General features: G+C 43.9%; 1 protein-coding gene across 1 annotated transcript; it reads left to right on the top strand.

Annotated features, from left to right (window-relative positions):
- Positions 1-1,657: 1,657 nt before the first annotated feature.
- Positions 1,658-24,942, top strand: col6a1 (collagen, type VI, alpha 1). Its single transcript, XM_056391163.1, is given in 35 exon segments — positions 1,658-1,917; positions 2,665-2,794; positions 3,332-3,532; positions 3,631-3,790; positions 5,702-5,815; positions 7,808-7,828; positions 8,547-8,567; positions 8,662-8,706; positions 8,825-8,878; positions 9,068-9,112; positions 9,669-9,695; positions 9,796-9,822; positions 9,934-9,978; positions 10,085-10,138; positions 10,724-10,786; positions 10,873-10,935; positions 11,021-11,074; positions 11,213-11,248; positions 11,342-11,404; positions 11,671-11,733; positions 14,094-14,156; positions 14,929-14,991; positions 15,161-15,211; positions 15,300-15,335; positions 15,506-15,568; positions 19,853-19,918; positions 21,568-21,603; positions 21,968-22,004; positions 22,235-22,243; positions 22,355-22,488; positions 22,776-22,882; positions 23,570-23,756; positions 23,866-24,040; positions 24,158-24,187; positions 24,293-24,942. Coding segments are annotated over 35 exon segments (3,078 nt in total). The 5' UTR covers positions 1,658-1,832.
- The last annotated feature ends 1,458 nt before the right edge of the window (positions 24,943-26,400 follow it).

Here is a 26,400-nt window from a genome sequence, read left to right as displayed (position 1 = left end):
ACAAACCCACATCTTTGCCATTGAAAGTAGAACCTCAAAGATGGATGTGGTGGTGTGTTAAATGTTGCAAGATGCAAAAAAAAAAAATGAACCACAAGTTGTAATGATCTTCAGACTGGAGACTCTGGCTGCACTCGGCAGTATTCCTTCTTTCTGTCTGACTCAGAAATGCTGCTAATCTCTCTGCGGAAACTCGTGCTGTGTCCTGTCTGCCAGCAGGCTGTGCCCAGGACATTATGCAGAACCTCTCTGGTTTAGGAAGTATGTCTTGCTGCATTTATCTGCTTGTAATGGAGTTTTATCTCAGCTTGTTTAGGACATGCCCTGTCTTTGTTTCCTCAGGCTGAACGATAACGACCTCTCAGTGATCTAAATCCCACCCGGCAGTTTCACAACTTAAAAAAAAAAGAAGAAGAAGATGCACAACGGGTTTTCTTTTGTGCTAAAATAGTTTTCACAGTAAAATTGTTACTGCGAAAATTGAAATCACTGCCAAATGCTTTGCTAATGAATTCCTCGTGAACTTATGGAGTAATGTATTTCTGATGAAGGCTGGTATTGAGACATCTACGAGCACATGCAGCGAAATTTTGCGCACTTGCACAGCTGCCAGTAATCCAACAGATTTACTATGAGAGCTTGCTAATAAACACAGATCATTACCAGATGTACCCCCTCTCCTCATCCCTCCCTCTCTCCCTTCTTTCCTTTCCTCCCCTTCTCCGCACAACTTTTTCTCCCTGCAACTGTGATCTCAGTGGAAAATCTGAGTCCAGGCCTTTCCCTTCAGTCCCACACACATATACAATGTCGGCAGCAACCTTGGAACATCCACCCCCATCAACACTTTGCCAAATGAGCACTTCTTGCCTACACCTCCCTGCCTCCAATGGAAGTGCTTCACTCAATCCCTCAGACCTCTGCCCCCTTCCATGGAAGTGCCTCACCGAACCCCCCAAAAACTCTTTCCAAAGTCCTCTCCAACAACTGCACACAAAGAGACAGTAGGGGGCGCTGTGTCTCTTCCTGCTCCCCAGGAGAAAGGAGAGAGGACCCCCCCTCTCCTCCTCCACCAGTCCCTCAACTACCTCTTGCTTTTATGTTCAGGTCAGGTCTGGACGCTGCAGTGAACCAAACAAAGGAGCGACTTTTACAGAAAGAGAATAACAAAATGCTTTCAATATGTGCCTCAGCTGCTTTTAATCAAGCTTGATGAAATTACTCCAGCGTGCATCTATTCAGGGTTTCATTTCTTGAGTGTCTGCACGGCCTGTGTTGAGAGGCGGGTGAATGAAAAGGAAACATGAGAAGCTTTTTTGCAGGTTTTTGATGATACGTGTTCTAAAAGCATTAAAACAGTCGAAATCAGTCTCTAATTGCACCTTATTTCGTGCAAAGTAAAAAATAAAAAAAGAAGGATTGTGTGTGCATGTTGGAGCCTCCTGCACAGTCAGCAGGCTGCTTGGTTATTCCTTGGAACCCCTTTTAAGGAAGCAGACATATCTCGCATTTTGTGTAAACTTTAAGTCTGTGCGCGCTCCAGTGTATTCCCTACTCATCATCCCAGAGAAAGTCCCCCCCCCTCTCTCTCTCTTCCTCCTCCTCCTCCTTCTCCTTCTCCTTTTCCTCCTCCCTCACCGTGCGCTCTGGTCCTCCTCTGCGCGCTTTGGGTTTCGCCTCGGACAAATTGCGGCGGAGCGCTGGATCACTAAAAGTTCGCCGAATCTATTTAGAGGTACCGGGCTTGGGGGGCCGGAGAGGTTTGGTGTTTTCTTGTCGAGGGACTGGGTTGTGGTACTATTTGAGTTTTTCAGTTTTTTCGCAGTTTAATCATGGAGACTCTCCGAGGTCTCCTTGCGCTGCTGTGCGTTTTCCTGACTGAAGTTAGTGCGCAGCCCCAAAGACGCAGATTTGAGGGTGAGTTTGCTGAAAATATGTCGCACATTCTTTAAAAAACGTTTCTAATATCTGGTGTTTATGGCATTATGTTGCATGTAAACATGTCTGTCTGTCCTTGAATGTACTGAAGTGATGTTTGCTGTAAGAGCTAGTCCAGATGTTCATTGTCTTTGGGTTGCATACCTCTGAAGTTTGACTCGCCTTACAAATCAGCAGCAGAGACGTAACAGCAGCTGAAAGCGAGACCAGAGGATGATGGTAGCCTAGCACATATCAAGTAGGCCCTTGTTTGGTCCCATGCTATAGTGGGCCTGAATAATAGGCTTTGGTTGTAATGCAAAGGAAGATATACCAGTGCTGTGGATGCCGATAAATGGGCACAAGAACCAAAGCAGGTGATAATAATAAAAGCATGCTTCCTTGCCAAGGTGCTGTGCAAGAGTTAGTAAGTAAGTAAGTACAAGTACCCTATATGCAGACAGCTAGTACACAGGTACACACAGACAAAGTACTGCACCTGCATCATGAATATGCCTGTGTGAAGATGGTCCAGGAGCCATCCCATGTTACCCAGTGTGATGCAGGATGCTCCAAGCAGCATCATGTTGGCCTGAAGGCCTTCAGCGCTGCAGCAGTGTTACCCCCTGCTGAGGGCTCTTCACTTAATGATGGATGGATGTTAATGCGTTTTGGATTTACTGGATCTTGAAGATATGGATGATATATTTGCTGACAGCCATGTTTGTTTGTTTCCTTTGTGAGCAGAGTGTCCTGTTGACCTTTTCTTCGTGCTGGATACATCTGAGAGTGTCGCCCTCAGGCAGAAACCCCCCGAGTTTTATATTGACCAGATCAAAGATTTCACCAAGCGCTTCATAGATCAACTACATGACATGTAAGACACACGCACACACACGCGCACACACACACACACACACACACACACACGCGCACACACACACACAGAAGTATTAGAAAGTATTCAAATTCTCAACTTCTAAAAGGAGCACAGTGTAAAGATGCTCCTTTTCAAATAAAGGCCCTAAATTCAAAAATATTAAAGATGAACTTAACACCTCCGTCCTATAGCTTCTCACGTTTCTGCAGTGTCCAGGTGTACACTGGGACACTGTGACATCACTGCTGTGCGTGACCAAAGGTGCAGTACAGCACACACCTGGCCACACCCATTGATGCTGTATGTGGTCTGACATTTCAACCAGCACCTCAACAAAGTACCTCAAAACTGTACTTAAGTACAGTATTATAGTACAGTACCTAGTTACATTCCACTATTGCCTATCTGCACCATGTTGCATAGTGATTGATTGATTGATTGATTGATTGATTGATTGATTGATTGATTGATTCTTTATTTGATGTTGAGTTGATGAGATGACTGTTACTCTACTTAACACCTCTATGTATCCAGGAGGCACGAATGTGACCGCACCCTGACATGGAACTCAGGAGCGCTGCACTACAGTGACGAGGTCATCATTGTGCGCCCACTGAGCGCCTTGGGCACTGACCGCCAGGCCCTGAAGACCGATATCGATTCCATCAAATACATCGGCAAGGGCACACACACCGACTGCGCCATCAGGAGCGGCCTTGCTGAGCTGACCGTGGGGTAATAACAACACACACGCATGCAGTGTACACTTTAGCAGATTATGTAATCAGTGATCTCATCTCTAAGTGTGTGTTTGTGTGTCTCCCTGCGTGCAGGGGTTCCCACTACCATGAGAACAAGTACATCGTGGTTGTGACTGACGGCCATCCTATAACTGGTTACAAAGAGCCATGTGGAGGAGTGCAGGAGGCCGCCGCTGAAGCCAAGCAACATGGAGTCAAAGTGTTTGCTGTCGCCATCGTACCCGACCAGGAGGTACGTTAGTGTAATAAATACCCCAGCTCCTAATCTTACCTTCACCGCTACAGCTAAATGCATAATTACCCCAAAAGATTCAATGTTAAAGGTCTGGGAAACTTATTTTCTCTATCAGTTTGTTAATATAAGTAATGGGGTCCTACATGAACACATAACTTTCAGCCAAGATTACAACAGTTTAGATTATTTTCCAGACAGATTTTCTGCATTTCTTCTTCTCTGTGTTCAGTTTGGAAATGGTGGCGTGGCAAACGTTTACATCCGGATTTAATGACAGTTAACGGGTTGTTTCTGCCACTGCTAATCACATCCAATCAAACCACACCTGCACAGTCCTGAAGAAAGTTGCTTGGTTGTGTTGGAATATAAAACTCTTCACAAATAATACTGACAGATGTTTTTTTTTTTAACTTATCATTAGCTCATTTACCTTTTACCATTTATTGGTCTCTCAAGTGCAACTCAAATGAAGAAGAGGGGGGACACAATCCACAGTCTTAGGCGAAGCTTAAAGGATAAACAAATGTATTTCAAAGTTCAGAAAGACATTTCATACTGCTGCTGACACTGTTACCATGTTGCCATGGAAACATGTTCCACTGACTGTAGATGAAATGACATGACGTAAAGTGAAGCCGTTTAAAGTAAAGAAGTGCAGTGAAGTGATGAAGTGAGATGAGATAAGGTGAAGTTCAGTGAAGTGAGATGAATTTCAGTGAAGTGAGGTGAAGTGAGATGAAGTTCAGTGAAGTGAGATGAGGTACATTGAAGTGAGGTGAAGTGCGATGAAGTACACTGAAGTGAGGTGAAGTGCGATGAAGTACAGTGAAGTGAGGTGAAGTGAGGTGAATTTCAGTGAAGAGAGGTGAAGTGAGATTAAGTAAAGTGAAGTGATCTGAAGTGAGATGAAGTACAGTGAAGTTAGATGAGGTACAGTGAAGTGAAGTGATGAAGTGAGATGAGGTAAGGTGAAGTTCAGTGAAGTGAGATGAATTTCAGTGAAGTGAGGTGAAGTGCGATGAAGTACACTGAAGTGAGGTGAAGTGAGATGAAGTTCAGTGAAGTGAGATGAGGTACAGTGAAGAGAGGTGAAGTGGGATTAAGTAAAGTGAAGTGAGCTGAAGTGAGATGAATACAGTGAAGTGAGATGAAGTGAAGTGAGTTGAAATTAAGTAAAGTAAAGCGAAGTTTAGTGAGGTGAAGTCAAGTACAGATAAGTGAAGTGAGTAGAAATTAAGAATAGCAAAGCAAAGTATAGTGAGATGAAGTACAGTGAAATGGGGTGAAATGAAGTGAGTTGAAATGAAGTAAAGTAAAGCGAAGTGAAGTATAGTGAGATGAAGTACAGTGAAGTGAGTTGAAGTGCAGTACAGTTAAGTGAAGTGACGTCAACTAAAGCAAAGTGAATATAGACAAGCCCACTAACTCTGCGTAATGTTCATTATTGATTTGAAAGGACAAAGTCGTGTTTTAAACATAGACTGTAAACTGTTAAACAGTTTGTACAGTATCTGGATTTCCAACCGTTATTCAGAGACAACAGTCTGCAGATCGTGCAGTATATTAAAACATTCATTGTCAGGTGTTTATGTGAATTGCTGCCAAGAGGCAAGATTCATTCTTCACACTGTGTAAACTCTGTGGCCTGATGCCTAGAGTCTGACAAAAAAAGACAGGTGACCTAAATTTCAGAGAGATGTGAACAAGACTAAAAAAATCCAATCACTGGATGATGGAGTTAATTCGGGCAACATTGGCTGAAGCTAGTTGGGGTCCTACAAACAGAACTGTCGCAGAATAAAGCTTTTAGAGATCCGTTTTACCAATCAGTAACATGCTGTCGTTTACCAGAGACTTTATATTGTAGGTGCCACTTTGTGAAGGTGCTTGTGTTTTGTGTCTCTGCAGGAGGCGAGGCTGGCGCTCATTGCCACGGACCATAACTACAGGCAGAACTTCACCGCTGCAGACAATCCCAGGTCCACCAAGATGGGAACCATTCGAACCATCATTAATATGATCGTATGTATCCTCTTCTTCTCTTCTTTTATCTCCTCTTTCTCTCTTCTCTTTCTCCTCTCCTCTCTCCTCTCCTCTCCTCTCTCCTCTCTCCTCTCCTCTCCTCTCCTCTCCTCTCTCCTCTCCTCTCCTCTCCTCTCCTCTCCTCTCCTCTCCTCTCTCCTCTCCTCCTCCTCTCCTCTCCTCTCTTCCTCTCCTCTCTCCTCTCCTCTCCTCTCCTCTCTCCTCTCCTCTCTCTCTCCTCTCCTCTCTCTCCTCTCCTCTCTCCTCTCCTCTCCTCTCTCCTCTCTCCTCCTCTCTCCTCTCCTCTCCTCTCTCCTCTCCTCTCCTCTCTCCTCTCCTCTCCTCTCTCCTCTCCTCTCTCCTCTCCTCTCCTCTCCTCTCTCCTCTCATCTCCTCTCCTCTCTCCTCTCCTCTCCTCTCCTCTCTCTCTCTCCTCTCTCCTCTCTCCTCTCTCCTCTCCTCTCTCCTCTCCTCTCCTCTCTCCTCTCCTCTCTCCTCTCCTCTCTCCTCTCTCCTCTCTCCTCTCTCCTCTCCTCTCTCTCTCCTCTCCTCTCTCCTCTCCTCTCCTCTCTCCTCTTCTCTCCTCTCTCCTCTCCTCTCCTCTCCTCTCTCCTCTCATCTCCTCTCCTCTCTCCTCTCCTCTCCTCCTCCTCTCTCCTCTCTCCTCTCTCCTCTCCTCTCTCCTCTCTCCTCTCCTCTCCTCTCCTCTCTCCTCTCTCTCCTCCTCTCCTCCTCTCTCCTCTCCTCTCTCCTCTCTCCTCTCTCCTCTCCTCTCTCTCTCTCCTCTCCTCTCTCCTCTCCTCTCTCTCTCCTCTCCTCTCCTCTCTCCTCTCCTCTCCTCTTCCTCTCTCCTCTCATCTCCTCTCCTCTCTCCTCTCCTCTCTCCTCTCCTCTCCTCTCCTCTCTCCTCTCCTCCTCCTCCTCTCCTCTCTCCTCTCCTCTCTCTCTCCTCCTCTCCTCTCCTCTCATCTCCTCTCCTCTTCTCCTCTCCTCTCTCTCCTCCTCCTCCTCTCCTCCTCTCCTCTCCTCTCCTCCTCTCCTCTCCTCTCTCCTCTCCTCTCTCCTCTCCTCTCTCCTCTCCTCTCCTCTCTCCTCTCCTCTCATCTCCTCTCCTCTCTCCTCTCCTCTCCTCTCCTCTCCTCTACTCTCTCCTCTCCTCTCTCCTCTCTCCTCTCTCCTCTCTCCTCTGTCCTCTCTCCTCTCCTCTCCTCTCCTCTCCTCTCCTCTCCTCTCCTCTCTCCTCTCCTCTCTCCTCTCTCCTCCTCTCCTCTCCTCTCCTCTCTCCTCTCCTCTCCTCTCTCCTCTCTCCTCTCTCCTCTCCTCTCCTCTCCTCTCTCTCCTCTCTCCTCTCTCCTCTCCTCTCCTCTCTCCTCTCCTCTCCTCTCTCCTCTCTCCTCTCCTCTCTCCTCTCTCTCTCCTCTCCTCTCTCCTCTCTCCTCTCCTCTCTCCTCTCCTCTCTCCTCTCTCCTCTCCTCTCCTCTCTCCTCTCTCTCCTCTCCTCTATCCTCTCCTCTCCTCTCTCCTCTCTCCTGTCCTCTCTCCTCTCCTCTCTCCTCTCCTCTCCTCTCTCATCCCCTCTCCTCTCCTCTCCTCTCTTCCTCTCCTCTCTCCTCTCCTCTCCTCTCTCCTCTCTCTCTCCTCTCTTCTCCTCTCTCCTCTCTCCTGTCCTCTCTCTCTCCTCTCCTCTCTCCTCTCCTCTCTCCTCTCTCCTCTCCTCTCTCCTCTCCTCTCCTCTCTCCTGTCCTCTCCTCTCTCCTCTCCTCTCCTCTCTCCTCTCCTCTCCTCTCTCCTCCCCTCTCCTCTCCTCTCTCCTCTCCTCTCCTCTCTCCTCTCCTCTCCTCTCTCCTCTCCCCTCCTCTCCTCTCCTCTCCTCTCCTCTCTCCTCTCCTCTCTCCTCTCCTCTCTCCTCTCTCCTCTCTCCTCTCAAGACTCTATAAACAGAAATAAACATTTGAATTAAAATTAAGCTGTGTTTTCTTTTCTTCTTTTCAGACAAACGAGACAAAGGATGTGGTATGTCATTTTCTTTTTGCACCGTTTGCTTACAACAGTTTGATTTAAAGTAGAAAGTTAACTGTGTGTCTGTAAATGTATCGTTGGATTTCCTCACAGTTAGGACTAAGCAACATTGCTTAAAAATGTCATCAATAACCTTTGAGCTTTTTCAGCAGTTTGTATAAAATTGTGATAGAGCTCGAATTAAGTGCTGTTCTGTATACTCACCAAATGTCATGGCTTAAAAATGTTTTCAAAGTAGGTTTATGTTTATGGCTTTGTGGCTACTAGTGCTGTTTATCTCCTGTTCTTTTCTGGCTCAGTCTTTGTTTCTGGCAGCTTGTGCTGCCATATAAACTCTGCTAAACACTCTCAAACTCAGGAAACATGGCGGAGTCACACAGGAGCACCACAGGAAGCTGGAATGAGCACATGAAAAGCAAATTAGATTGCTGCGATATTCTGGATCCTGGTTAATTTTGTATCTCCAACAAAACCACTGCAGTCATATGTTAAATATTGGACACACTGTCCAGCCATGCTGTTAGACACGCTGATGTTAAGTTCAGAGTATTTTCACTTTGAGATCAGACCATAAATCATAGGTTCATACCCCATCTGCCTAGATATGAAGAAAAAGAGCCAATAATCTTTAATAATCAATAATCAAGCCAAACATAAAGACATTTTCCCTGCTGTAAGGTGTTCATAACTCTTCTTTTCTCTTTTCTTCCAGTGTTGCTCTTTTGACTGCAATGTAAGTATGCTGTTTATTGAATTCCTCCCAATTCAAATGCTTTTTGGATTACATGTTTTGAGCAATTGTTTAATTGGTTGTTGTTTGTTTGCAGGCTCCAGGAGGGCCCAAAGGACCAGACGGAGACCCTGGCTCAAAGGTGTGATTATCATACGAATACATCTTATGTCAGACACCTACTGCAGCCAGTTCATTCAGTTGCACTTGGAAATTGAAAAATAAATGAATGACCTTGTGTTTGTTTTTCCTGCCTACAGGGAGAAACAGGTAGACCAGGAATGCCCGGAGAGAAAGGAGATATTGGTGACGTGGTAGGTGATTTCCACAATACACACATCCACACACACACACACACACACACACACACACACACACACACACACACACACACACACACACACACACACACACTCGTAAAAAGGACACAACAATCGCCACATCTCCTTGTATCTATCATGGAGCACAACCTAATAAAAATGAATTGTTTTGCTGTGTTACAGGGTAAAATCGGAGATCCTGGTCCTGTCGGTTACGGTGGAATGAAGGTAAAGTTCACTTCTACCACTCACGAAACATGAGAAGTGTTTATGTTTTTTACTCTAGAGAATAGACTGAGAGACTGTCTGGTGTTAGAGATTTTAACACTAGTGACAATAATGCAGACAAAAGCTGAGAGTAATGATGCAATGTTTGTAATGATGAGGGGATTTAATGGAGGTACCTAACCAAGCCAAATGAATGGGTTTACACGGTCGACACAATACCGTGTCTTTCATTGACATGTGTAATGGGTTACATCTTATCAGCACACACATATATAGACTTTTTTTTTCTCCAGTGCTTTACATATTGTTCACATTGTAGTCTCGAGATAAAGGCTTTCTTTAGCAGCCAAGTATTTAAAGCAGATTTTCATCCTGTGAAAGCCCTGACTCAGTTTTTTGGTTCACATAGATATTTATGACCTAGAAACAAGATGCTGTCTAGACCTTCTGAAAGTATTTATGATAGGTCGTGTAGGTGAGACTTTACTCACCTTATCCGTGACCTCCAGGCTGCGTATCTTGATGATGATAATGATTTGTGTATTTCCGTTTCCAGGGAGACCGCGGCCCCAGAGGAGAAAAGGTACTAACAGATCATACAAATATCATACAACATACTTTTAACATGACTCAGTATATATTCTGTATACTGACTGACCGGTGTTGTCTGTGTTTTCGTGCAGGGGGAAAGAGGACACAAAGGCTACAAGGTGAGCTCCTCCTGATGCTCTCTCATCTGTGGTCGCTCTGAAATCTAATGGTTCATTTCTTATTCCGTCACTTTTATTCTCATTTATTCTGTAATTCATTTTCCTTTTCAGGGAGACAAAGGTCAAAGGGGAAATGATGGAATCGATGGACGCAAGGTGAGTTACAGACCCAGACGTCCAATCAGTACAGCTCTGTCCATCTGGCTGTCTTCCTTTTACTGATATTTATTTTCCTACATGTTTCTGTGGTTTTCCTCATTAGGGTGAAACTGGTTTCCCTGGTCTTTCCGGCTGTAAAGGATCTCCAGGATCAGATGTGAGTTGTAAATCTCATTTTCAGAATAATCCCACTGTTATGGTCCTTCAGACAGCCTGAATCACAACCAGGTGGAAACCAGTCATTAGAAGTTAACACACTCTGACAATGACATCAGGTTTGAGGACTGCAAAGACACAGCCAATCAGAAATGTAGGCGTAAGGACACACACACACTCTGTGTCTTTCTATTTTTGTGTCTTGATTTTTCTCTTGAATTAACACGTTCAGACAAAGTCACTTCCGTATCTGCCCGAGGTTCAGCTTCATTGTTTACACATTAGCCATTTGCATGTTTAGGAATGTCTCTGTCGGTGCGGCCCTGACCAGTATCAGCTAATGATCTCAGTCTGCCTGCCTCGAGGGCCCCGAACGCAGGATCCGGGGCCCTCGAGGCAGGCAGACTGAGGTCATTAGCTCTTTAATCACCACTTCGTTTACATTCTCTGCTGTCAGATTGTTTAAATGAACAAACACACATGCAGACATGAGCATACATGCACAGCGGGCCTCCTAGATTGAAAGTTGTGGCTTCAGCTGCTTATGATCATGAGCTGAAACTGTGTCTGTGTTTCATGTTTCCAGGGTCTGCAGGGAGACACTGGACCAAAGGGAGACTCTGGTCCTTATGGATCGAAGGGAGCAAAAGTAAGATTTTGGAAGTACTTGCGCTGTCAAATATTGTCAGATAGTCTTTTTGTGGCGTGTGATAAGACATTTTCTGCTTATTTCAGGGAGATCCTGGAGCACCTGGTCAACCAGGACATCCTGGAAACTACGGACCTCTGGGACCTAAGGTAAATCAATACAAAGAGAAACACAGGAGAATGACAAGCGACAGAGCGAGAAAAAAGACTTGTATAAATATGTGTGTCTTGACAGGGTGATCGAGGCCCTCGTGGACCTGATGGAGACAAAGGAGAGCGTGGAGATGATGTGAGTAATACTTCTCCTGGACAATACCAAAAATATCCACTATGCAACGTTTAATGGCCCATCTAATATCCTGCTGTGTGTGTGTGTGTGTGTGTGTGTGTGTGTGTGTGTGTGTGTGTGTGTGTGTGTGTGTTTCAGGGCGCACCTGGACCAGATGGACCTCGTGGCGATAAAGTAAATAAATAAAATTAATATTGACTTTAAATGAGTGTTTTGTGTGTATTGAGCTGCCAAAGTATACATTAATATCTTTAAAATGTCTTGTAGGGACAAGTTGGAGAGAAGGGCGAGCAAGGAACCCGTGGAAACAGAGGTCCAAGAGGAGATGCAGTAAGTGATGATAAGGATGATGATGTGAAGGAATGAAGAATAGATCCCCACTCCCTCAGGGACTGTCTGATTTCAGCGTCTTCCCCTTAGAAATTCATGGGAAATGCAGCTTGGCGCTCGTACTGAGTCGTCTGTAACCACACTGAACTTAATGGAACCCATACTTATTATTACAGTGTCATTGGTTGTGTACTCCTACTGATCCAACTTTGTTTAAAACTTGGCTCTGTCACCATAAGCTCGCCCTAAACATTTCTTCTTTTCAGGGGGAGCCAGGACCCCGTGGAGAGCAGGGGAGGGAGGGCCCAACCGGAGCCAACGGAGAACCCGTAAGACACACACACACACACACACACACACACACACACACACACACACACTCCAATATAAACACACACAACAGTTGAAATAGGCACAAACAGAAGCTACGTGCGCTGATTGTTAGCCTGTTGTTTCAGGAGGCGACACAGCCCTGAAAAAACGAACCACCCACTTTTTTCTCTGGCAGCGTCCTTTTTTTTCCAGTGGGAGAGGGAACGCGTGCGCATGCTTCCTGGTGTGCGTGCACGTGTGAGCACTCACATCCATATTTCATGTTGAGGAGGAGTACATTTAGAGATGCTTAAACAGAGGCGAATCTGGCTGGTGCCCCAGAGCGCTGCCCACTCCTCCATGCTCTATCTCCCCTCTCTCATTCTCAGTTTTTACTCCTCCTGGGAACATCGACACTCACTCTTTCCCCTCTGACTCAGTTCTTCTCTCCGTCAGCTTGAGCCAAAGCCTCAGTATGGTTTTTCTTAATAAGGCACCGGGCAGTGTAATAATAATAATACGTTACAAGCGTTAGTTGTGGTAACCTCCATGAAGTCAGAAGTTTCAATGGCTCTTTTGTGCTTTCGGCTGCTCCTCCTTTCCTCATTAGAGCTGAATGACTCGTGAGGAGCTGAATGGTACAGAAAACATGGAATAACTGACATGTTGGGCCGACCTTATACACTCAGGAAAAACTGTATCCTCACAGCAGTTATGTGCCGCACATCCTCTGCCCTCACTCTACACTGTCAAGCTACACTTCATGGTGGCACATCTATAAAGCACTTAATTGTAATACATTAGCAATATGCAAATGTTAACTTTGATTTAAGGACGCGCTGTGATATAATCTCTTTTTCTGCCTTACCCAGAGTCAGCCGAAAAGAGCACTTAACTCTGCATAGATAGTCCTGGTTGTGTTTTAGCCTGGCTGTGCTCAAAGCCAGGAAACGGAGAAACAAACTAAAGTGCAAAACACGCCTTTCCAAGAACTACCAAATGTCCCTGTGCACATATCCAACAATACGCTCAAGTGTTTCATTCCAGCAGTGTGCGAACCGTGACTTTGCTCTAAGGACAAGACTGAGGTGTTGCACATAGCAGCAGGCCCCAGCTGTTGCAGAGATGTTAAACGCGAACTGCTTCTGTAAACTAAAGCGTTTTGTTGTCGTCACTATAAATCGTGTGTCAAATTCACAAGATGCAATGTGTAAATCAGACACCTTGGGAGGTTTAGAAAGAGCTCATTTCCACACTTAGCTGTTTAATCTGACGCGTCCAGTCTTTTTTTTTTACCAAGTTTGGCTACACAACTACAATGGACAGACAAAAAGGATCTTTTTTATTTGGCTTATATCTAAATAAACAAGTGGTTCGTCCAAAATGTTGGGGTGTTGCATAACATATTACAAACTGTGTGACCTGAAAGAGTCTTTGTTAGCTGCGAATAAGAAGCTATAGCGTGATGCTAGTGGCAGTGCTGTGGACGTTGTTCAACATATTCAAACATATTTATGGAGTTTACCACGTATTGACATCATTTGATTTCATTCAACTTTTTGACTTACTCATCATGAAGACACATTAGCTGGAAGATTGTTATACATACATAAGAATAATAACTTACAGTTCCTTGAATGACCACTTGTCGCTAGCTCTAAAAGCAGGTCAATCCCCATAGACTCCCATTGAAATGTCCGACTTTAACACAGAAACAACGAGACAACGAGACACAGGTGCAGCACATTAGGGCGGGTCCGACAATCACAGCCGTGGGAAACACACGAGGGCAGGAAGTGAATCTGAAACGAGAGGGAGAGTTAGTGAAGTCAAAACAAAACAGGACGTATATAAAAAGACATGACATGCAGACACCTGAGTGTTGTCATGTTCCCAGATCTTAGCAGCTACTTTGGTTTGTACAATGTCATCATAACAAATTGAAATGATGCGCAAAGATATAAAAAAAAAAAAAATAGTTATAATTATCAAACAGACTTTTTATTTAAAGAGCAAATAAACAGCAGATGAAAATATTTTTCTGACCTCCAGAGGTTTATCTTCTCACCTGGCTGCAGTGATGTAGAAGTGTACTCCGGGGGCGGATCAGTACATAGTGACATCACCAGTGGTTGTGGTAACAGTGAATCACTGCTTCTCAGCCGTGTAGGAAGTTACTCTTTTAGATGGGAAATTTCAGGTTAATCTCCGGTCTCAGTCATCGAATTCCGAAAAAAAAATTAGGAAGAAACAAATAACAAATTATGACAAAAAGAATTATGAGTCTTTGTGAGGAGAATCAATCCATGAAGAAACCTAAAAAGATGTTTTAAAAATGAGCCAGATGAAGGTCATTAACAGTGTTGTTGTTTTCCAGGGCGAACCTGGCAAGGTCGGTCCTCCTGGCTACAGAGGAGATGAAGGTCCACCTGGACCAGAGGTGAGTCCAACAGACCACACACGCACACAGATTATTGCGTACATATGTTTAAAGCCCCGGAAAACGTATTTACTAAATCAGCGTCTTACAGTTAGTGACAGGATCCTACTGGAACACACTTGTCTGGTCACTGTTGATCAAACAGTCCTGAAGCCAAGAGTATTAAACTCTTCATAAATAATACTTTAAGATCATAATGTCTTTTTTTTTTTATTTAGTATGCATGTTTAATATTATAGAAGGACAGAAATAAGCTTTCAAACTAAGCTATTGAGTTTTTGTGTCTTATATTATATTATATATATTTAATATTATAGAGAAATACTAAAGATTTGACACTCAGAGAATAAAGCCTAAAACATAAGCGCTCAGACTTGGCACTGTAAACCACTGATTATTTCTATAATCGATGTAAATGTGCAGTTTACTGCAATCAAAAAGCTGTTGTCATCACTAACCATTTATATTACAACTGTTAACAATTATTACTACAAGACCTTTAAAGCGTCTGGACTCTCATTATCTCAGTAATCAGCCAGGCTGACCTGAACCTGGAACAGATTGTAGTTACTGATTGTTGCATAAGCAGTTAAAAGTCACTCTGCTGCACACACACACACACACACACACACACACACACACACACACACACATACACATACACATACAGTGCCTTGACAACATACATAAGCAAACATATGTAATGTGTTTGGATTCAGTTGGATGTCATATTTCATGTGTTTCTAATGTAATCATTCCTTTCGTCTCACAGGGACCCAAGGGACAGAGAGGAATCAAAGGATCTCCAGGAGACAGAGGCCAGATGGGGGAGAGGGTGAGTATGGGAGACGGGGACGGGGACGGGGACGGGGGGGGGCACGGGGAGAGACAGATGTGCACCATCCATCATAAGCCCTGCCATGAGGTTTGCATGTGTGTGTGTGTGTGTGTGTGTGTGTTTGTGCGCGAATGGATCTTCAAGTGTCTCTTTTTCTGTGTTTCAGGGAGAGGATGGCGTCCAAGGAAATGGTACTATAGGTTGTCATGGTTTCCAGGTACGTGGTCATATCCGCACCATGTCATGTATAACACACTACGCTACATTTTGAATGTTTACATTCTGAACACTTGCGTCTCCTTTAGGGTTATCCTGGGGCCCGCGGAGACCCTGGTGAGCCGGTACGTCATTTCAAACTTCCTTTAACTTGAGAATCAGACTGTCGCCGGACTTTTATTAAAAATCAGTTGAACGGGCTTCGCTAGCTCTTTGCATTTTACATACATTTTAAGCTAATGTAAGTATGTTAATGTCTGCTAGTGACCCCTAACACTTGCTGTGTTACCCTCAGGGCAGCAAGGGAACCCCTGGACCCAAAGGAGATGACGGAGATCCCGGAGATCCAGGCCTCGATGTGAGTCTGCTTTTTTGACTTGTCTCTTTTTTGGAGTTGCTCCTCGCTCTTGATCTCATTTTATCGTTCCTCAATCCCTCCTTGGCAGAACGCTGACAGGATGTGAATCACATGTCTCGTTTTATTGGCACATTTACATATTTCTTTTTTATTGTTTTAACACTTATAATAATATAGAAATGTGGATGTGACTGTGTCTTCTTTTCATTTCATGTCTTTCATTTTGTTTTTCTGTGTTAGCTCCTTATATACTTTACCACTCTTTTCTTTTTATCTCTTTTTATACTCTGTCCTTCCTCTCACTCTCTCCTTCTGTTCTGCAGCTGGGAATGCTCTCTTAAGTCGATCTGAACTCATTTTGTGTGTGTGTGTGTGTTTGTGTGTGTCACTAGGGAAGATGGCTGTGATGTGATGCAGCTGTGTATATGTCGTTGTTAAGGATACCAGGAAATGAGCAGAAACGATGAAGAGACTGCATTACTCTGTGTGTGTGTGTGTGTGTGTGTGTGTGTGTGTGTGTGTGTGTGTGTGTGTGTGTGTGTGTGTGTGTGTGTGTGTGTGTGTGTGTGTGTGTGTGTGTTGTGTGTGTGTGTGTGTGTGCGCGTGTGTGCGTGGCAGCGACTGTACGTGTTTGTGATCATCCGTGTCCATACAGAATGCCAGTTTTAACACTTTAACCCCCGGGTTCAACTTGGTCGTGTTTACATTGAAATTACTGCTTTTCCAAGGTTCATGTTTCATGACATAAACATTTCTGCACATGTTTGAACGTCTCTCTCTCTCTCTCTCTCTCTCTCTCTCTCTCTCTCTCTCTCTCTCTCTCTCTCTCTGTCTCTCTGTGCATCAGTGACCTCTTTTCTCCAAGAGGAGTCACACTTTTTAAGCTTTGGATTTACAGCATCAGATCAGTTTACCACTCATCAAGACTTAGTGGAACTGAAGCACAACGCAGGATTAGATGCAGAAATATGATTCCAGTCGCCCCGATGTTTACTCTTTGCATATTTTTGCTTGTCCGTGAGTTGTGACAGCAGCAAACCGGAAACATCTCAGAAGCCCTATAACTGATTCTGCAGCTGTGTTGATCAGCGGCTTGATTTTAAAGCACCGATTCATTGACTCAAAACATGTCGAGTCAGTTTAGAGGAAACACTTGTAAATCATCACAACACCGTTTTGGATTCAAACTTGTAAAAGCTGCTTGTTTGTTGCTCCGCTGACTTTTCTAAAGACTACAAACTTGTGGTGGGATTTGGAAAGTGGTTTTCAGGAATGTAACGTTAATGGACTAAAACATATCAAATAAACCGTTTTGTCATAGACAGAGCCAGAGCTATGCTCAGCTAAGCTAACCTGCAGCTGGCTGTAGTCTTGAGAGATAAGAGAGTGGTAGCGATCCTCTCATCTATCGTGGCAAGAACGCTAATAAGTAAATAGCACAAAATGTGAAACTACTCCCTTATCATCAGTGTCTGTTTGATAATCTTTCCTCTGCTGTTCTTCTATTGGTCCGTGACTGAGTCCTTTGCACAAATACTTAATTAGCTGCCGTTTTTATTGTATCTCAATGGAAAAAATGAATCCATTACATTCCACTTATCCCCAGAGGCGTTCATTCGTGTCTTTGTTCCTTGTTACGCCTCTTTTCTCAGAACAATCGTTTGTTTGTCTCCGTAAGTTTTACTCTCAGCCGTTCACTGTTTTGGACAGGGCACTGGAATCTGTTTGGCTTGAAATCATGAAACTGGATAACCACAGTTTAAGAGAATCTGATGCCTCTTGGTTCATTGTGATTTTGGAACAACTGGATTTCTAAATTGTTTAAATATTTTCACACTGTACGGACATGTACTTTGTTGCCTGGCCTTTCTCTGGCCAGAGGGGACGGGAGGGGTTACACATGGGTGTGTCAGAGAAGATAAAGGTGGAGACTTTTGACTTTTACCACCAACATAACTATTTGGCCGACGTGCTTTGAAATGCATCATATACACATATATTCGACGAGGTGCGACAAGCATCATCACATCCGTCTGTCTGTGTGTCGTCAAATATTATGCCATAAACTCATGGACATGTGTTTGTGTGTGTGGATGATATGGCCCATGTTCTTGACATCAGTGTGTTTAAAGTTGAGAATGTGCAGTAAGTGGAAACGTGTGTGTGTTTTTACTCAAGGCTGACAGCAACTATGTTATGTGTATGTGTGTGTGTGTGTGTGTGTGTTTTAAAAGCCAGGTGCTGGCATTACCGTCTCTCTCCCTACCGCTGCCTCTCCTTCATATCTGTCCACTGGAGGTACATGGTTGTGCAGCAGATCTGCTTGTTTGAGTCGGCGTCTATCTCAGATCAAAGAGCAGAGAAGACTTATCGTGATGATTTGTGACTTTACAGTGCCGGTCGGCCCTCCTGCCCTCGCTACAGCTCGTTTCTGTCCGGCACACTGAGCTGTAAATAAGCATTTATGTGACAACCAATCAGGATGTGTGTGGAGCAGAGAATTAAAGGTTAAAGTTTGTCTAATAATGATCTTTGAGACTTGAGGACACTGAGTCACGTTTCTGGTTCTTTGTCCATTTTTACTGAAGAGAATACAGGCAGGTTTACAGTTCAGTATTGACTGAATGTGTTCTTTAAAACAGACGTTACCCTTAAATCTTCATGTGTTTACGAGCTGTTTCTGGAGCATAACATTATTTAGCGCGATGTCCGCTCTCCGTTTCTCCCATTTCTGACGCTGCCGGCAGTCTGCCTCAAACCAAACCACCCGCATTTGTTTAAAGTGTGTAACAGTATCTGTGGGAACATGCAAGTTAAAGATGAGATAATTTTCCTAAATTGACTTATTGACTTGTGTTAAGCCCTTTTATTTTCCGCACTTCTACAATCTCACAGTGCTGCAGCTGCAGGGGCTTTAGCTGCCCCCTCTTCCTGCAGCTGCGCTGGGGTGGCAGATAGCTGGATAGAGACGAGCAGATCTGGTTGCAATTAAGATTTGAAATGGATTTAGAGGCTTCCCTCAAAATGACTCTACATGTTGGCAGTGATTTGAGATGAAACCCCTCCCTCTAAAATGATATACTGGTGTGTATTTGTACAGAGCGGGATAAAATATAGTCAAATATTGACTAAAATTTACAAGTAAAAGTACAAGTAAACAAGTACGAGTAAAAATCCAAAGTAAAAGAGTAGAAGAGAGGAGTTTTTCATGTTCTGGAGAAGTCCCCCGTTAATCTGCAAAGTAACTGTAGCAGTAACCAAATGAGTGTTAAGTGTTAAGTGGCCACCTCCTTAAACATCTCATCTATACATCTATATATAAAAACACTTTGGAGTCTCTTACACCCGACGCAAAGTGGTGCCAAACACAATGCAAGTGTCTTTCAGACCGACGCAGCTGTCACTTTCCCGCCCAGTGCCCACGTTTAAATAGCAAATCTGAGCGTCTATGGGCGTGTTGGTTTTAAAATGAGGTGTGGTCAGGCGCATTGTTGGCACATTGCTGTCTTGAGGCAGCGGAAAGCGATTGTGCAATTGACCGAGAAAACCCTTTGCTGAATTCAATGGCGCAGTATTTCACCGTTATTTTAAGGGCGTGTCCTGACATAACTGTACTGCTTTTGGCAGTGGGTGGTTGTTCCAGAGTGCAGTGCCATTATGTGACTGTTTACGTGTTTATCTTTGTTAAATCACCTTAAAACAACGCCACACTGCACCATACCTAGATGTAACTCAATATAACTGCATGGAGACGCCCACACAGTCTGTGCACCTGCCACCTTGTGCATTTATTATTAACATTTCAACAGAGGGTGCAAAATATTAAACTATTAAACTGCACCCTCAGAAGTCAGGCCCTTTTTCTCAATGTCATTTATCCTTTCCAGTGGAAGTATCTCAAGGCTCCATATTAGGACCATTAACCTACTTCTCCGTGAACAGTAATTAATCTATTCTATTAAGCGCAGAGTCACATTTAGTTCAAATTATTCAACATCCTCAAGATCCACTCACATGCACATGATCTTAAAGATGAGAAGAGGAACACGTGCACATAACTGGGCCGTCCCCTGCAGTCATATTTAGGCTTCCTAATTTTTATAACACACCTTCAGGACACAAATCTGTCAACTTGTGTGACTGTGACTGACGTTTGCAGCAGCACATATTCAACATGGATACTGTAGTTTGAAGAAAATGCAGATGCGTTTATTAAAACAAAGAAACGATACAAAGCTTTGGGCCTTTCTTCTAATCTCCATGTCATTTTTTCTCTTTGCACAGAACAACGAAGGAGGAGATCCTGGACCAAAAGGGGCCAAAGGTCACAGAGGACCTGAGGGCAAACCGGTAAGAATACCACAGAGGCAGTGCATGAGTGTGTGAGTGTGTGCATGTGTGTGTGTGTGTGTGTGTGTGTGTGCACTTTATCTCCAGATGTATGCAGGTCGAGACACTAGAGGGGCTGTTGTCCACAGGCTCTCACATTCAGACATACTGTAGTTTTGGGATCATTTTACCGTTTTGTAAATACTAACATCACAAGATTAGCCTAGCTTAGCTCTGTTGAAAATTACATTTTAATTTACAAATGTACAAAGCCAGTCTTAACGAAGTGAGACTACATCATGTGTCACTGCCACAGCGGAAGAAACAGGATTTCAGTCATTTCCTATCACACCACAGCTTTTAATTACAATTACTCAAACTGGAGTGATTTGTTGGGAACTAGTTTCGGCTGCGGATTAATACACATTTGGTGATTTCATGAATATTTACAGCACCAGGACGGTAAGCAGAAGAAACTACAGTGTCCTGTGTGCGTGGTGATGAAGGAACATTTTATTCACCTGCATGTTGTGACTCACTGATGAGTTTTTAATAGAGTTTGGACAAAATCTACATATGTCAAACAGGCTTTGGCTACACAAGCACCCCTTGTTAATAGGATCAAAACGTTGATTTATTGACAATAAGAAATATAAAGAAAATCACCAAACTCACACTTTGAACAAACTGGGCTCACAAGTACAAAACAAACCTTCAGCACTGTGGCTGGAGGTTGCTACCGATCACAGAGACGTCCAGTAAATGAGCTAAGCTTCGTTAACCTCATCGCTCCACAAACCACATGCTAAGATGCTAAGTTTTTTTTTTTGTTTGGCTCAGTGTACAAGGGAAAGATGTGTGTAATAAGTGCAATTCTCCACCTCTTTCACCAACTGGCAAGAAGAAGCTTGTGGTTCTGGACCGTGAGAAAAAAATGAACAGAGTGGATCTAAATATAAAACTGTGTATGAAGACATGTTCTCTGGGGCAAACTATCAGTTCTCAAACTCTACCCTCAAAAACATTCCCATCTTTCTTTCTCCTGTCTACTCATCCTCTTCCTCCTCCTCCTCCTCCTCCGCCCCTCTTCTTTCAGCCTCTCTGTTGTCTTGTGTCTGTGTAGCGTATTTCTTCATGAACAGTTTGCGTCATGTGATTCTCAGTTTCTCTCGTCTACAATTAACGTCTCTCTCTCTCTCTCTGTCTCTCTCTCTCCCTCCCTCATGCGAACTACGCTGGCGTCTCAGTCGCAGAAAAGAATGCTCTTAAACTGAGTTTAATTTCTGTTAAAACAAAACAGATGTTTTCTCCCTGCAGCTGAGCAAAAAAACAAAGTTCTGTGGCAATGAACTTTTTGGAAGATTCACATGTTGTTGCAGGAAGATAGCAGTGCAGAAAGAAAAAAAAGGGTGGGTGTGGATGTGGGTTCTGTGACTGAGGGATTCTGGTCTGCAGTCAAAGGAGTGATGGTTTTCCAAAGAGTCACCTTATTTTTTATTCCAATTGAAATAGAAAAATGCTTCCAGGAGTCGCTATCATCCAAAAGTCAGACCAGATAAACTTTTATCCGGCCAGTTTTTCAAACAGATAAACATACACATCTATCAGGGCGATGAATCACTCGGTCTCCCTATCTCCTGATCTCACACTCATCCTCTCTTCCCATCCAGGGACCTCCTGGGCCTCCTGGACCACAAGGAGCTGATGTGAGTATAAAAAACATTTGAGTCAATGTCTCTAATCTGAACCCTCGGCCTCAGTTTGACCCCGAGACAGGAGAGCTAAGTACCACAGGTTTAATTCCCTCTTCAGGCCGCGCTAGTTTTCAACCTGAAAGTGATACTGTATGTTCAGTCCAAAGCCACACATCCAATTTCCTGAACACAAAAACCCATAGCCTTTCATCAAAACAGTCCTCTAGGTAAAATATGACCATTGTCATGTTTTCTTTTTCTGTCGGAGCAGCTTGAAACAGTCTAGGACCTGGTTACGTGTTGTGTTTGAAAGTTATGTAATGTGATTTAACAGCATATTGCAGGACTGTAACGTGTACACCACCTCTCTCTTCAGGAATGTGAAATTCTGGATATCATCATGAAGCTCTGCTGTAAGTTACACACTCAACACTGAAAGAAATGAAACCACATGCTCTCTGCGTTAAACACTTTTGAACTCAGGTTTTTATTGCACAAACATGCAATCAAAACCTGAGGAATGTGAGGGTTTACGTGGTTTATGTTGTGTGTGTGTGTGTGTGTTTTTATTTTCTGCAAAGTCAATTAACTTTCATTTGTATTTTCTTCTTTCTTTTTCCATCCTTTTCTAATCACTTGGCAGCCTGTTGTGGTAAGTTTGAGCCCAATCTACAACACGGTCATCATTAGGTTATTGCCTACGCTCCATGGCGGGTTTGGGCCAGTGTGGTTTAGTTTATGTGTTTCTTTTCTGTGTCTTCAGAGTGTAAGTGTGACTCTCTGGACCTGGCGTTCGTTGTGGACAGCTCAGAGAGCGTCGGTGCCGCAAACTTTGCTATTGCCAAAGACTTTATCATCACAGTCATCGACAGACTGATCAAAGACCAAAAAGTCAAGGTAACAACCCTCTTGTCTTGACATTTAACAGAAAACACATTTTCACAGATGTTAGGAGCTGCCCGCCTTGTTGAGAACAGAACTTAAAATAGAAAGTGTGAATGAAATATGTTGTCTCTTGTTTTGCAACTCGCTCTTAAGTCTCTCCAGTGACTCTCCCCTTCCAGTTTGGATATAATTAGTCAGGATGGGTGGGACGCAGAAATGTTGACAGAAGAAAACACATGCTTGTAGACATAACACACAGACCAAAACACACAGTCACCATGCAATGTTTCTCTTTCCAGTTTGCAGGTAATGAGTCAGCATTGAGTGTAGTCCAGTACAGTGGATCGAAGGCCCAAGAAATCGTCCGGCTGGGCGAAAACGTCGATACCCTCCTCGGTTTTAAAGAGTGAGTTCACATGCTCGCAATCACAATCCCGCCTTTCTTAATGCTTCTTTTTTTTTCTGTGGCTTGTTCTTTAAAGTGTCGTGTAATGGTGATTCATAATGATTCAGAGTCACTGCTGCTGCTGAGGTTTGATTTCAGTGTCTCAGCTGCAGGTTACATCCTCTCCAAACCAAACACGCTTTGCCTCAACTTCACACGAGTCAGTATTTGTTCGCTGTGTTTTAGTGTCACAACAAGCTCATAACCATCTTCAGGGAGAGGCAGTGCAGCTGATAGTTTCCAACTCAATATTGGCTGGTTACATTTTCAATAGTTATCTTGTTTGGTGTCTTATTGACAGTGAGGAGAATAATTACAACGTCATCACTTTGCACCCGTTTCAAAAAAAGGCCCTAGCTTCGCAAAGCAAGACAACATGGAGTTATCTTAACTACACATTTATTTACTCACCATCTTTTTAAGTTGAGAATTAAACATTGTAAATTAAAAGAATAGTGTAACAATTTGGGAAAGACGCCAAGAGTGACGTGATGATTTTCAATCATCAGTCATATCTATATGATAAGTACAGAGCTGGAGCCAGCTATATATATATATATATATATATATGTATATATAAATGTAGTGACTTTTCTTTAAAAGCCATTCATTTTTTGTGTCATCAAATCTCTATGTGTCTGTGTGCAGGAAGGTGAGAAATTTGAACTGGCTGGCTGAGGCCACATACACAGGCGAGGCCCTTGAGTTCACTCTGAAGAGGGCGATCCAGCTGATGACAAACCAGAACAAAGTTGTCCTTGTTCTCACCGATGGCCGCTCTGATACCAAGAGGGACACGGTTCCCCTCAACATACTCTGTGGTCAAGGTGTCACGGTGAGTAAAATACACCTGCATAGACGTTGCATGTAAATGTTCGTGCCAGACCCTTTAACTAAAACACTCAAGTAGCTGCTATCCTGAGAACCTGTTTCCTCGAATCCAGGTGGGTGGTTTAGGAGTGAAGGACTACTCAGGCCGTCAGCCCAACCAGGAGCAGCTTGAAGATGTGTCGTGTACGAATGACCCAGTCAAACCGGGCTTTTCAGATGTCCTGGACAACTTTGCTGATCTGCTTGATGACACTTTCCTGCAGAATCTCACATCCAAAATCTGTCAAGGTGAACACACACTCATAGGCTGCACACAGACACGCATCCTTGGTCATTTCCATTGACTGAATGTATTGTACCAACACCAGATAAACTGACTGAACCCCCTGTTGTTTTCTTATCCAGCTAAGAAATGCCCAGACTACAAATGTCCCGGTGAGTCCGTTTTACAAGTAAAGTGAATTGAAAATGTATAATTGTTATTTTGGCTTGGAAACAGCTACTGATCCGATGTATTGTGTCTGTGTGTGTGTATTGCAGTCATTTTCACTCAACCTGCCGACATTTTGATCATGATGGACAGCTCGGCCAGTGTGGGCCAGAAGAACTACGACATAAGCAAAGAATTTGTCCTCGTCTTGGCCAAACGTTTCCTGGATGCGCAGAAGAACCCGGGTGCTACTGTCAAAGTGGGTGTGGCCCAGTACAGCCGAAATGCCGAAATGGTGCAGTCCCTGACCACCAATTTCACCACTCTGTCTCAAAACGTTACAATGGCGTCCTTCCAAAATGACGGCACCAACTTGTTACAGGCCATGCAATTTGCCATTGCGCGTTCAGATCGCCGTGGAGACTCATCAGGAGGCATCAAGAAGGTGGTGATTTTCTCTAACGGGAGGTCTCAGGGCGTCACCGAGCCCATGTTGGTGAAACGTGTTCGCGAGGTGGCGGATGCCGGGTTGGAGCTCTTTGTCATCGCCGCTGGCAGCCAGGTCAATGAGGCCAACCTGCGCACGCTGGTGAGCAGGGGGCGGTCAGACGACCACACCTACGCCCAGCGCCACCTGTTCCGTGTCCCAGATTACCCCTCTCTCCTCCGCGGGGTCTTCTCCCAGACCGTCTCCCGCAGGGTGTCCATCCGCTAAACGCAGGGCCCCAAACAACAGGACCAACACGCTTTAGATTTTTAGTCCCATTATGATTATTCAGTCTCACTCATTTACCGTACACTGTGTTCAAGTACTTTTAAAAAAAAAAAGAAAGAAAAAAAAAAGAAAAGAAGAAGCGACAGATGATTGTGTGGCAGTCTTTTTTTTTTTTTTTTAACCCGTATTTTACCAGGCAAGACATTAAGAACAATTTTATGGAATTTTTAGTTTCATGAAATTGTTCTTATAAAAGAAAGAAAATGTAATCCAATGTCCATGGGACTTTTTTTACCCTGAGTTGAGACTCCTAGGTAGACCATCTCAGGCTGTGCACAAAGTCCACCTCCTCTGCTTGGATCATCGGCCCGTAACCCCCGTCATGGCACCATTTAGAGCCTTAGAGGTTGTAGCGACAGTGAACAATTGGAAAGAATTGCTGGGAGGCAAAACTCAGGGTAAAAAAATGTCCCATTTCGAAAAAGGGGCACTTCAATCCTGGAGAGCCATCGGAAATGGCCGCTTCTAAACTTATTTCTGACTTTCACTAGCGCTGGGCTGATTTCTACTCAGGTATTCTGCAGTCCTGTATCACTATCAGCTTTGACTTATCCAAAACAACTAGTGTGAGTTTAAAATGGCTCATTGAGGTTACACTCTTGTCTCTCCAGGACTGGAGACTCCTGCCACCTGAAGGATTGTGTTTACGGTCTAATGTGGAGTTATTTTTGTAGCTCTTACCACTCTTTCAAGTGGTGCCGGATGGGCACTATCACAATTTTACATAATAAGAACACAAGTGAACTAACCAGAGCTGTGAACTGAAAACTTACAGATACAAATTCTTTGGCGAGTGCCTGCTTTACCTGAATGACTGGTAACCTGGAGGGCGGGCTTATGATTGGCCAGTCAGCTTTATTTTAAGTTTTGCCTTATGAGGCTTCTAGGACAAAGTGAATTGGAAAAGTCATAACATGTTCCCGCTTTGGTGAGAACTTACACCCGACATCACTTGAAAGCTCTATTAGGTCACCAAATCGACAGGGGAAACAGGATGTGACATCAGACAGACTCTCAAACAAAACCCATCAGGACTTCAACTGGTACTAATGAGGACACGACAGCTGGACTCAACATGTGTGAGTGTGTGTGTGCGTGTGTGTGTGTGTGAGAGAGAGCACCTCTGTGTGTACATGCCTTACATGTGTGTGGTGGTAAGGTAATTTTTTACGTGTAGCCTTGGGTGTTTCATAAACAGTTGTACAGGGGTCACTGGTTCAAATTACAGAAACCTGTTCTTTATTGTCTGCACAGAGGCCTCTGTCAAACACACACACACACACACACACACACACACACACACACACACACACCTTTGTACTTCATCAGTGAGGTAGGAAAACATCTGTCATGGTTGAAGGCTGGAAAAGAAACTTAATGGGACTCATGCTGCAAGCCCCCCACACCCACACACACAGAAAACACACACACACCTTTTAAATC

Source organism: Seriola aureovittata, chromosome 12 (assembly GCF_021018895.1).
Source record: "Seriola aureovittata isolate HTS-2021-v1 ecotype China chromosome 12, ASM2101889v1, whole genome shotgun sequence".
Classification (NCBI taxonomy): domain Eukaryota; kingdom Metazoa; phylum Chordata; class Actinopteri; order Carangiformes; family Carangidae; genus Seriola; species Seriola aureovittata.
The sequence above is the reverse complement of the archived record's forward strand: the minus strand, read 5'-3'. Positions and strand labels throughout refer to the sequence as shown.